At 38.9% G+C, this 12,303-nt stretch overlaps 1 protein-coding gene across 1 annotated transcript in view; it reads right to left on the bottom strand.

Moving 5' to 3' along the window:
* LOC308132290 (neural-cadherin) overlaps positions 1–12,303 on the bottom strand; it is a gene marked incomplete at both ends in the record, with an annotated part of 403,944 nt that overhangs the window by 42,533 nt on the left and 349,108 nt on the right. The window contains one exon of the mRNA XM_080499326.1: positions 6,181–6,445. Within this exon, the coding sequence (XP_080355452.1) occupies positions 6,181–6,445 (265 nt within the window). The remainder of the gene's footprint in view (positions 1–6,180; positions 6,446–12,303) is intronic.

A 12,303-nucleotide genomic window follows, 5' to 3' on the forward strand; every position in this document is an offset into this window, starting at 1 on the left:
TTTGAATTTGAATATTTCATCTATTTATGCTCTTGTCTCTCTTCATATGCCATGTACAGATGTAAAGTCTTTGTCCTCATTGCTCACGTCGGGGCAAACCAATTTAACAGAACAATAAACATTATGCACTAATTATTTGATAGTTTATACATATTTAGAAAAAAAAAGTTCTATTCCAACTCTTCGAATAAACCATGGTTGTCCTTGTATGTAAGTGAATTTATGGCAGAGAAGAAATGATTCAGCATGTTGGAAGATGAACTTTTTGTGTTGGAGCCAATTTTGTCTATAGGTTTTCTTTGTGAAATTGCTATACATTTACTTAATGATAAGAAATATTATTTGAAGTATTCTTATTTTTGTAGATTAATTGATGATTAGAATTGTGTGGATCTTTCCTCCCTCTCAGGCCCTCCTCCTTATAATCAGGAGTAGGTACAGCTTGTGAGGGTGGAAGGCGGAAGGAATGACTAAAAACTACAATTTCTGTTAAGTATTTGTATTATAAAGCTTCAATAGTTTAAATAAATTAATATATCAATTAATCAAAATTTAGATTTTTGGGATGAAAGAACTTGTCTTGTCTAAATTAGATACACATGGTGGACCAGTTGTTCGGCCATGTAGTTTTCATGCCATACCATGTACTGTACTTCTTTTATTTTCTTGTAAAGCACTGACAATTGCCTTATTTTTGAATGCTGCTCTATAAACATATTTGCCTTGCCTTACTATGGCTCTGATGTGCATGGAGAGTATCAGTGTTTCAGATGTGTTGCGTTATACCACGTTTCCATGTAGATAAAGTTTTTAAAAAGTTCCACCTTATGAGGAGTTTTCAAATAGTTGTGTTTTCAGGAGCTCCGTGGACACGGTGTTAACAGGAACAGGGCCAGGATAGACAGAGTTATGGACAGTCTCTTCCTGTCACCTGAATGGCTGCGTTAAAAGAAAGCAGTAGAGTTATCGAAGATTATGTGCCAGAACATTTCAGTGAATTCCAGTCACTCTGAGATTGCTGCTGATTGTTGTTCAAAACGGCCTGAGACGTCAAAGCGGGAGCAATCTTCTTATATAACACATCTAAACATTGGATGAAGAAATTTTCTAAAGCATTAGAATTGAACAGTTCTCTCCAAGGTGGAACATTTCGAAAACGCTTGGACTCCTTCTCCATGGAAACGGCGGAAACAGCACCTTTTCTGAAGTGTTGCTACTGCGGATGTCTACCACAGCCATCTTCTCATGTGCAAGTAGATGAACAATATCAACAATAGCATTGTAATTAAATTGTTTTCAGCATTTCTGCCATTTCTTTGAAAGCGTTGTTTCCAAAACATAAACACAAAAACTTTCTGAAATGAAAACACAAGAAATTATATGTTTTCATGTGAATCATTGTTGGCTAAACAAGATAAAAGAGTTGCTACCCAAGCTTGGTCCAAAAGCAGGAAGCAGCCTGGACAGCTTGCAAGTCTACCACAGGTGGTGAGAAGCACAATCACAAATACAGATATTCACATCAAAGTGCAATTTAGAGTAACTTATTAAATGGCATGTCAGTGAAATGTTTTAAGAAAGTTGTACATGAGAATACTGTGTATACACATTGAAAATACACAACCTCTACAAAAACATTATTAACCCTAAATTAACCATTTGAATGTGAGGTGAGTGTGAGTGCCCACCGCTGTACCACTGTGCAATCCTACTGTATGCTCAGCCATCAGCTGGTCAGAATTACAGGTGCGGTATGATGATATTTATTTATTATCCAAAGCAACAGATAAATGAGAATGTATTCTTGCTGAGTGATATTAAAGACCCAACCCGAAAATGTCGCACCAGACAACATTATCGGCACCCATTCATTGGTGAACAAATCTGCCCTTTAAACAAATGAAAAACCATCACCTTGACTGACCAATAAATCTTAGTTTGGCTGCATATCAACGGTTTGTTGTTTCCAAACGCGAAGAGTTGTTGGCTGTATGAGAACTTACAAAAAAAAAAAAAAATGTAATGAGAACTCAACTCCAGGCTTATAGGTTATAAATTGTAAAAAAAAAAAAATCAAAGTCATATTTTGTTTAAGACGAAGTAAGACGCTTGTGTGAGTGTTAAAAACGGCTGAGTGAACTAAGCAGAACTTTATGGAATAATGATAAGGGGGAAAGTGATGCTTAAAGTAAGGCAAGAAATGTCACAGAGACATCACAGTCAGTCCAGGGGAATGTTCTAGAAACTGATTAAATCAAAGCAAAGCTCTTCGACGATGCCAGTTTGTTTAGAAGTCGTTCAGACGTTCAGTGTATCAACTGTAGAATATGGTGGAGGCGTCACAATCCTGTGAGGCTACTTCTGCTAATTTCTAAAGATATTGTAAGAAGATGCAAAGTTGCCAATTATTCCTAAAGGAGGGATGCATTTTGTTACAAGTATGAAATGAAAAGTCTTGTTTCTCAACCGACTGTGCACAGCTTTAAATTGGAGTTTTGTCAACTTGTCCTCATACCAGAAGACCATCACACTGTATTCAAGGTTTACGTACAGTATAACAATAGAATAGAATTAAAAAAAAAATAACAATGGAGAACAAGTCCAGATTTTGAAGCAATTTAACACAACCTTCATAAACAAAAGTATCAAAACTAAACCACATTCGACATTGACACTGAATATATTGAAAATATCAAAGAAAATATTTCCAAGGAATGAAAAGTAATGTGAGAAATGTTTAGGTTGAATTGATGAGTGTGATGATCAAGATGCATACATAAGAAGTTTAGAAGCTGCTGTCGTTGTCAAAGACTTTGGAAGCAATTATTCCTGATGGCTGACAATCAAAATAATGGGCAACAACATTTACATTTACAAATGTATCTGGCATCAAATCAACAAAATGAGCTGTACAATGCAAAAGAAACCAGAAAAAGACACTTCGGTGTACACATTCACTGTCACCAACCCTGGTCCGGTGCAGATTCTACAGAGTTTGGCTTTAACTATAATGTTTATGTGGCTCAGGGGACAGGTGAGGGGCTCTACAACAGTTTTGAGATGCAATATTGCACAAAAAGAAAATTGTTGGAAACCAAGACGTCACAGAAAATGCATAAACTGATTCATGACCACACAAGTATGCGGACACAGGAAACACATTTTTATCACAACATGCTCCTTTATTACACACACGCTTTAACAAAACATTGCATATCTGCGGTACACACACAGCTGGGGGCCATGGCCATCGTCCCAGCTCACGAGGGAGTTGCATTTGGATGAATTGCCATTAGCCATTAAACTGTCACATCAATCATTCAATAAGATATAACAAATGTCACGGTTCTCCCTTGAAACAAGTGCACATGAATAGATGAAAGAACCTATTTTAGGTTTCATTTCTCAGAAGAAATCGTGGTAACATCAAACCAACACGTCAAACACATCACAATATCTCTACTTCCAACACGTGCAAGCATGCACGCACGCACACATACCAATTATCCTATTGGCAGAGTGGTATTTAGTGGCTGGTGCTGTATGATCAGTCTGTACTCGGCCCAGTGAAAGACACATTCACAACATTATTTCCATTCTCCAGGGAAAATGTTTAACCCTAACAACTGAGCGCGGCTCACATCCATCTGAACCTCCTGAGTGAATTTATCACAGATTGTTACTCTTGTTGAGAAATAAATGCGTGCTTTTTCAAGTAACAAAAACAGTCCTTCAAAAGAAAGATTGTGAGGATGAAATGACAGAAGAAGCAATTACTAGGATGGTTTTTCAGCACCAAGCCTGTATGGTACAGTTAAAAAAGTCCAATTTGCTCAAGAGGGTTTGATGGCCTATTTAAATTATTTCATTTAAATAGACTTCTCATTCTGTGTGATATGCTTTTGAAATATGGCATTGCCTATGAAGTGGGAAGTGCCATCTAAAATGTACTCTGTGCATTTAAAATGGTCCAAGTTTGGCAACCTTGTTGTAATTTCTATATTAAGGATGACATTTAGTTGAGTGATGCAATAATCAAATTCAATTGAGCCTATTTAAACTACAAATAGCAGTAAATGCACTTAAGCTTTGCTCTGAAAGTGAAAATCGGGGAGAAAAATATAATCTGAGAGGCTCATCGAGACTATTCCACTGATGAATTATAATTATTTATCCATTCACGAGTGGCTCCGTTGAACTGTGTCAAGTGTGAAGCGCTATAATATTTCATGGTCTTGTTGTTATGAGTCACAGTATAGGTTCAGTACATTCAGAATGTATTCACAGTGTTCACAGTTAACACATATTTGTGATTTCAATATTATGGACTTATCATAAATCATCATTCATCATGTTAAACATTTGGCTGAAAATGTATCCATTTTGACATTTGATGATAAATAAAGCTTGCATTTAGGACTTGTTCAGGCCAAAATTGCCAAATTTCTAGTGAAGCTGCTGCAGGTTTATACTGCTGGAAGGTTCTTTTCTTTATCACTCTCCATGTTTCTATATTACATGCCACTTACATTTGTCTCTCTCCTGGTGTCTGTGCTCTAAACACCAATGAGAACAGCAGAAAGGCTCTGCCTCTGAGTCTGGTTCTGCAGGTTTCTCCCTGTTAAAAGGGAGTTTTTCCTCTACATGTCTCCTATGTTTGCTCATGCAGAATTGTTGTTTTTTTATTCTTTCAAAGTGTCTCGAAATGACTGTATTGTATTTGGCGCTATAGAAATAAAATTTTTATTGAACAACTTGAAAGTAATACTCAAATTGTAAATATTCTATTATGAACTCTGATTGCTTTTCCTAACGTGATTCAAAATGCAGAAATGTAACTATATGTTCTTGTAGAAGGCCTACAAATTATTGCATATTGAAGTTATTTCTAGATTCACAAGTGTTGAATGAAGGGGAATGCAACTTTAGCCATGCTTGAATTTGATTTCGCTTTCTTGTCTAATACTGTTAACCAAGGCATAATAATGATTCTCTCCAGAAAATACACTGTCCCTGCCCTCTCAGAGTTATTTAGAGTTAATATTTAGCCATTAATATCAATTTGGACTTCTATATATTCTACAATATATATTCTATGCATTCATACAATATATATTTTCCGACTATAAGATAATTTTTGGTCTGCATCAACATCAACCAGTAGGAGCTGGTGAAAACATGAACTATAAAGGCTTAAGGTGATGGAATTTATTAAAACACGTTTTTTCCCCGGGACACGGTCAAGCAGATGTGAATAGACTTAATTAATCAGGTCTGCATCTGGTAATTCAGGCTAAAAGACCTGCACATGGCCACATTATCACTGAGACAATGTTGCCAGTTTTGCACTTTTGACTGAAAACAAGAACATAAAGGAATAAAAAAGAGAAAAAGCTCATTGTCACATGAACAGGTTGTCCTTCAGGTTTAATAGACTCCAGCTGCTCTCCAGCAGACCTGCCTAACAGCTTGGAAATAAAGACATTCAAGCTGTAAAGTGCTTGTATCGCACTATAGCTACAAATATCACAGTCAGTTTTTCTCTGACAGTATTGCTTTTATAACAAAAACAAAACACTGGAAATTATAAATGAATGGTGAATAGTTTTCACTGCTTGTCAAAGGCGAGAAGATTCCTCAGAAGTCCTGAACATGTAAGGCTTCATTTACACAACAATGTTTCACGTGAAAACGTATCATTTTTGCATTTTAGTTTCAGAAAAGTTCCATGCTTACACAGTAATGTTTTGAAAATGTTTGTTTCGACAAAAACAACATAAATGCTGAAAATGATGTACTTTTCATGTTGGACTACGAGTTGGTGCCGTTAGTTATTTTTGTAATGACACACATGCAGCAGACAACAATACACTCTAAACATTAACAATGGGAGTACACAGATATCCGTATGGACAGACGACAAAAATTGGATTGTTATCACAGTGACTGTCAACTACAAAACTACCAAGTCCCAGGAGAACATGGAATGGGAGTCATGACACTCTGGAGGAAACATTGGTCTGATTGTCCAGCTACTGACCATGTGCAGAACAACTGTTTATTACAGCTGTGGTGCGTATGCTGAATGGCAGCATTTCAGCCATCCATACGTTTCTCTTTAGACTTGAAAACATTATGATGGAAACGGGAACAAGGACTCATGCAGTTCTGATCACCCACCTTGAAAGCTCTTGTTGATTCCAGAAGGAAACGTGTTTCCCAGCATCACCGCCGTGGGGTCAATGACGATCTCCCGGCTCCGCCCACGCAGTCCCGTGACCTCACGCTGCCCGCCGCCTCCATCCAGTCGCAGCGTCATCTCATTGTCATGTCGGTCCAGCAAGACCTCGTGCCACTCGCCGTTGTCAAGGCGGTAGGTTGGTAGGGTGAGGTTGTAGTCCCCGTCGCCGAGATTGTAGAAAGCGCAGAGGAGGCCCTGGAAGATCTGAGACAGAGTTTCATTAAATTACTGAATAACTTGTCTGTACAATGTCAAATGTTCGACACAGTTTGTGGTTTGCTTTTCGAAACTTCAGGACAATCAAGCATTCAAAGTGTGTCTTTGAAACTTGAACAGCACTATTGTTGAATGGCCTCAGTTCTTTTAGCTTGTGAATAAGCAGATTCCGACCTTCGGTCAGTTCTCTGACTGCAATACTTCACTTCCTCACTACGTTTCTCCACCAGCACCTCGTACTTCCTCTGTTTTCTGATCACTGTCACATTGGTTTGTATGCAAAACCAGGTGAAAATGCATTGGTTTGTATGCAAAACCAGGTGAAAATGCATTGTTTTTGCATTTTAGTTTGAGTAAAGTTTTACGTTTGCTGGGCAACATTTTTTTGGGGGAAAAAAAGGTCATTTTTCACAAAAACAGCAGAAATATTAAACAATGTAGTTAGCATGTAGGGCCACTAGTGCCTGGTGTTCATAAATAATACCAGATATGTGTGTGCAGAGAACAGTACACCTTTAATATTGAAGCTGCTTTAATCTGTTTTTCTTTGTAGTTTTGTTGCACTTGGTATAGACTGTTCCCATGTATGCAGATGATGGTGCAGTAAATGTTCACTATACTGGAGAAGCGCTGTAAAATTCAGCATTGTTATAAATGAAACCTTCTTGTGCATGGGCACAACAATTTACTAGGGTCAACGATGAGCACGTGCAGTTGCAGCATTTCAGGAAGGTTGCATTTTAGCAGTTTACAAGTTGATGGATTTGGAGAGTTTTCAAAAAGTTGAGTTTTTAGAGACTCTGAGCACTACTGTTGTGTAAACGGGCACCCAGAATGGCATAAAAGGTTTCCATTTTCACTTGAAAACATTGTTGTGGAAACTGTGTTTATGTCAGTTGATTTGTACTTGCGGCTTCTAGAGATCTCAAGAGGGCCGGGAGCTTTTCCTGCTCTGAGGTTATCACAATTACAAAATCGTCAGAAGACACTTTATAGAACTGAAAGACTTCAGCAACTGCTTTTGTATTTTGGTGAGATGTATGTCCAGAAAACATGTTGATGTGATGATAAGTCCTCTAGAGTCACAGAGAGACAACGCAGGGTTTGAGTCCGGCCTCAGGGACCTTTCTCTGTTAAGTGTATACAGTATGTTCTCCCTGTGCATGCGTGGGTTTTGTGTAGACTGGTTTCAAAGCATGTACTTCAGTTAACTTGGAGATTGTAGTTTAGTGGTTTTTGATTGAGAGTATCTCCAGGTAGTCCAGGTAACGGGGGCTTTTGATGAAGAATTTGCATGTTCTCCATCCATCCGTCCAAACATTTTCCCCATTAGGAGAGAATCTAATTTAAAATACATCTTCAGAAGGGAGAGATGTCTATTGGATTTATGAGCCTAAATGGAGCCTGAAACTCAGGTTTCAACACAACGTAGAAAGATGTTGACTGCCTTGTTCAGTTAAATATCTAAATTTGTATGGAGAAATACATAGGCTTGCGTAATGGCATAACCAGACAGCACCCAATACAAATAAATCATCATTTACATGCATTTTTCAGTTCAATTCACAAATCTGCCAGTTCAGCTACAATCATCCCATCATAAATGTGGTGATAAATTGCTTGGCAGTATCTTGCCAGCTGTGCCCCAGCAGAATTGGATTTTGGTGCTCAAGTCATTCAAAATTACATCAGAACACTGAGAGCCTCAGTGCAGCCGCATGCTCTTGCGGGATTGTCGACAAATCTCCCAGTGAAGAGTTTTTAGGTACAACCTTTTTTCTTCCAAACCAAACCTGTCATCTTGTGTACATTTGAGGAGAAATAGGCACCCTCTGAGAGCTTTTTTTTTTCTTTCTTTTTTTCTCAATGCTTTGGGGCACAAACATTCAGCTGCCTTGTTTTGGGACCGGAGCTAAAGTCTCAGCAGCACAGACTTCACAATCTCAGCAAATCAAATCAAAGCCACCTCCGCAGCCAGATTCCACTGGAGGTAAATTGGAAAATATGCTGAAGTGACCCGAGCCTGAGTCTCGGGTTTCCAAGCTAATGGGGATCAGAAGACAGGGACGATTCCACCAGGCTGGTAAAAGATTGGATCAATAGGCCAATTTGGCCAGTTGGACACGAAGCAAGATCAAGTCCATGGAGGTGATCAAAGAACAGAAAAAGTGAAAAAGTCTCACAGAAGAAAAGTGACACATTCAGTAATAAATAACAAGGCAATCTAATGATTTTCTTCATATCAAACATGCATATGACAATTTACAAAACCAATGTACAAATTATTTAATACAAATATTCATTTTCTCAATAGTTGTACAAAAACCTATATACTAGCACAAAAGAGGTAACTGAATTAATAGACATGCTGGTATAAGCATTTATACCTTAAAAAAAAAAACTAATACTCTGCAAAGATATATGCACAAATTGATTGCCTCTTGAGGCACATTTGACAATAAAAATATAAATACATTAAATGTATTCAGCCACTGTTATGATGAAAGTGTTGATCCCTGAGCAAAACCCTTGAGCCCCATTAGCTTCCCAGAGTACCTTAATGTGGCCACTCATAGTATGCAAATGAAGAAAAGTTCTAAATGAAGAAAAAAATAATTTCACCAATGTATGCAAGTATGGTTAGTTGGGTTTATTGATTATAGTAACAATAGTACTGTGATTAGCAGTGTTGTCGCACAACATAATTGTCTCCTGTTTGTTGTCATCTGTTCTCATGTGTTTCCATTTCCCCTAGGTATTTCTTTGGTTTTGCTTTTTTGTCACATCTAATTCTTAAGAGTAGTGGACACTGCCACTCTGAGATCACTGTCCGCGAACTAGCATTCGCCTCAAAACTATGCTGTCAGCGGCAGTTTTAATAGCATAAAAAACAAAACAAACATATAACAGCATACTAAAAACATAATGAAACATTGGACACAATAGAGCTAAAATTTCACATTTGATAAACCAAATGAACTGAAGTGACTCAAACTCAAATTCAAACTAAAACTGAACTAAAGTAAAGACTGAATGCATCATCTATTCTGTGAAAACTTGTAAACCGAACGTGTGGAGAAGTTTGCTGTCGGCTGCGTTTTTGTTACAAATAAATCAAACATTAAATGAAGGCAGGTTGTGTTAACGCTGACATTTTGGCTTGTGATTTGTTGACTTCTACAAACACTCCTTGCTGTCAGCGCTGTCAAGACGTCAGCGCGCTCACACTCTGTCCAGTCCGGGAAAAATGTAGACGGGGAGGAGAGGGCGAGACAGAAGACAAAGATGGACAAAGCAGAAAAAAATAACGACCAGCTGTTCCTTCCAGACGTAGAACTGAAGATTACAACAATTACATTTTAACACACTGTGTGAAACAAAGAATGTCCAAAGGCTGTTTCAAGACTGATGGGTGCTTTTTCCTTATTTCAATGTAAAACCATTTCCTCCAAGTGTCCAAGTGGGCATCATTTTCTCCCCTCTACCTCGTTTGATCTCTCACGTAAACAGAAGAAGCAGCCGAGACAAAGATGAGGAGAAGAGATGGGTGACTGCCATTAATCCTTCCACTATTTGGCAGCTATATACATATAAACCAAGTTGCTTTTTACCCATTTTCTCTCATGTTTGCCATTTTCTTTCAATGACGTCACTCGTTCGCCTCGTCTCTGCTTGAAACAGCAGGGTGTGACGAGGAGCCGCAGAGCCGTGGCTCATTTCAAGCCTCTGTGATGAAGTTTTAATTATATTCAGGATCCATCAGGGCACCACTTTTTCTTTCTTTCTTTTCTTTTTTTTTTTTTGAAGCAGCCACCTGATTTTACCTCCAATTAAAGTTGAACGTTGCAGTGGCACAATTTGGCTTCAGCTCGTCTTCCCCGGGGCGGGTACGTGAGCGAACGGGGTTCGACAAGTGTGTGTTTGTGTGTGTGTACGAGGGAATGTCGCATGCTGGGTGTGCAACTGCATTTTAGAGTAAACAGTCCCAGTACAGGGACCGTTCCCGTCCCCCCAATGCTTCCCAGAGACAGGCTCCTCGCACTGCTGCAGCGGCTCAGTAATGATGTGTTAATCTGCACCACTCTCCTCATTAAACAGAGGTGTGTGAATGCAGATTATGAGCATTTATGACCAGTTTAGGGATTTTTCCATCACCTGAATTGCCACTGGGTAATTCTGTACTCATTGCTGGCTGCAGTTCTGTTCATGCAATTGTATAAATGGCCTCTTCCTGACCGCATCAAGTGCTGGATATTGATTTGATCCGAGAGAAAGAAAAATAAATCTGATATAGCATTTCTAGGAGCTAGATATGCCGCGGGGCAAATGGCATCATTTTGAAGACTTACCTACCTCGAGGCAAATGACTGTAATTTATGTTAAACACTGTGTAAACACCAGGAACAGTTTAGATCGAAAGCTTCCCATGATTTACAGATCTTCTTTTGCTGTAGTTTCCCACAATAACAATGCAATTTCCTGACAATTTGAAGGACAACTGGGATGAGCTCTACATGAGATCCATTTTAAAGTACACAAAGTACACATACTCTATTTCTATTTATTCTCCAGACAAATCACACTTTTCAGCTCCTTTGAAGGTCCTGCTAACCTGCTGTGCGCTGACAGGTTTGCCCAGTGTGTCATTGTGCCTGTCAACCTCCAGTCAAGGTAATCTGCCTTGTAAAGGTAAATGAGCCAAATGGTGTGAACTTAAAGAGGCATTAAAATTGGAGAGCAGCGCTCTCTACTGCCAGTACGATTTTAATGTCTTATTTTAACCACTGTTTTTTCTTGAAGACGTCCATTCTGGTGGAGCCCGTTACTTGTGTTGGGAGTAAATGAACTAACCAACATGATAGCAGGCAGCGGAGAAAGCGCCGTTTTGATTGTTCCAATGAGTGGATATTGTACACTAGTTGCTGATGAGTTGAAAGGAAGACATTTAAATTTGGTTGTTGAACTTGTCCTGCATGTACTCGTCAGGGGTGAGGGAGGGATGTACGGACAGACCAACAGATTGATGGCATCTACATGATGTGTCCTGCTTTTCATGCAATGTTGGTTCAGACAGGCTTCTGACTGGTTCACTGGTGGGTGAACTGTCCAGGAGTTACCCTATTTTCCCTCAGTGTTGACTGGGAAGGGTTACCAGTCTATTGAGGATAAAGTCAGGACAAATAGGTGGATTGATTTGTGGAAGACTGTTGAGATAGATGTGACAGTGGTTGGATTGAATGCAGATTGATGATTGTCTCAAATCCACTCTGCCTATTACTCAATGCTGCAGCTTCCCACGACCTTATGGATACATTGGATTGATTGATGATTTGATTGGTTGACTGACAACCTCTCCAAAGTATATCCTAATTTTTGTATGGTGTTTGGAAAGTGAAGAGCCTCCAGCTCCCTGCATCCTCAGCACAAATACAGCAGAAACACATGAGATGGATGAAAGGAGCGAGTTGCTATACATCATTCCTCCTATCTTAGTCTGGATGGATGGATGCACAAAAGTGGTGACCTTTAAAAAAAAAAGAGAGATATATTGAGAACTGGATGAGCAAGTTGGGGCTGTCTGGGGTCATGATCTTCTGCAAGAATTAAAAAAAAAAAAAAACAACCATCAGAAGTTGTTTTGTGGGAAAAGTTGAGGGAGACAATTTGAAAAGCAGAAAGCTAAAAATGAGCATAACCTTCACAGGCTGATGGCAGTTTTATTGCGTCTGGCCGTTTGCAGACATGCACACTCATCACCCAGCATGTTGAAATAAAGTTAAGCCCTCATATGCTTTCTTTTCACTCAATACAGAAGATACCATTGCTTTATATGTAACAACGGAAAA

Source organism: Blennius ocellaris (genome assembly GCF_963422515.1).
Source record: "Blennius ocellaris genome assembly, chromosome: 1".
Classification (NCBI taxonomy): Eukaryota; Metazoa; Chordata; class Actinopteri; order Blenniiformes; family Blenniidae; genus Blennius; species Blennius ocellaris.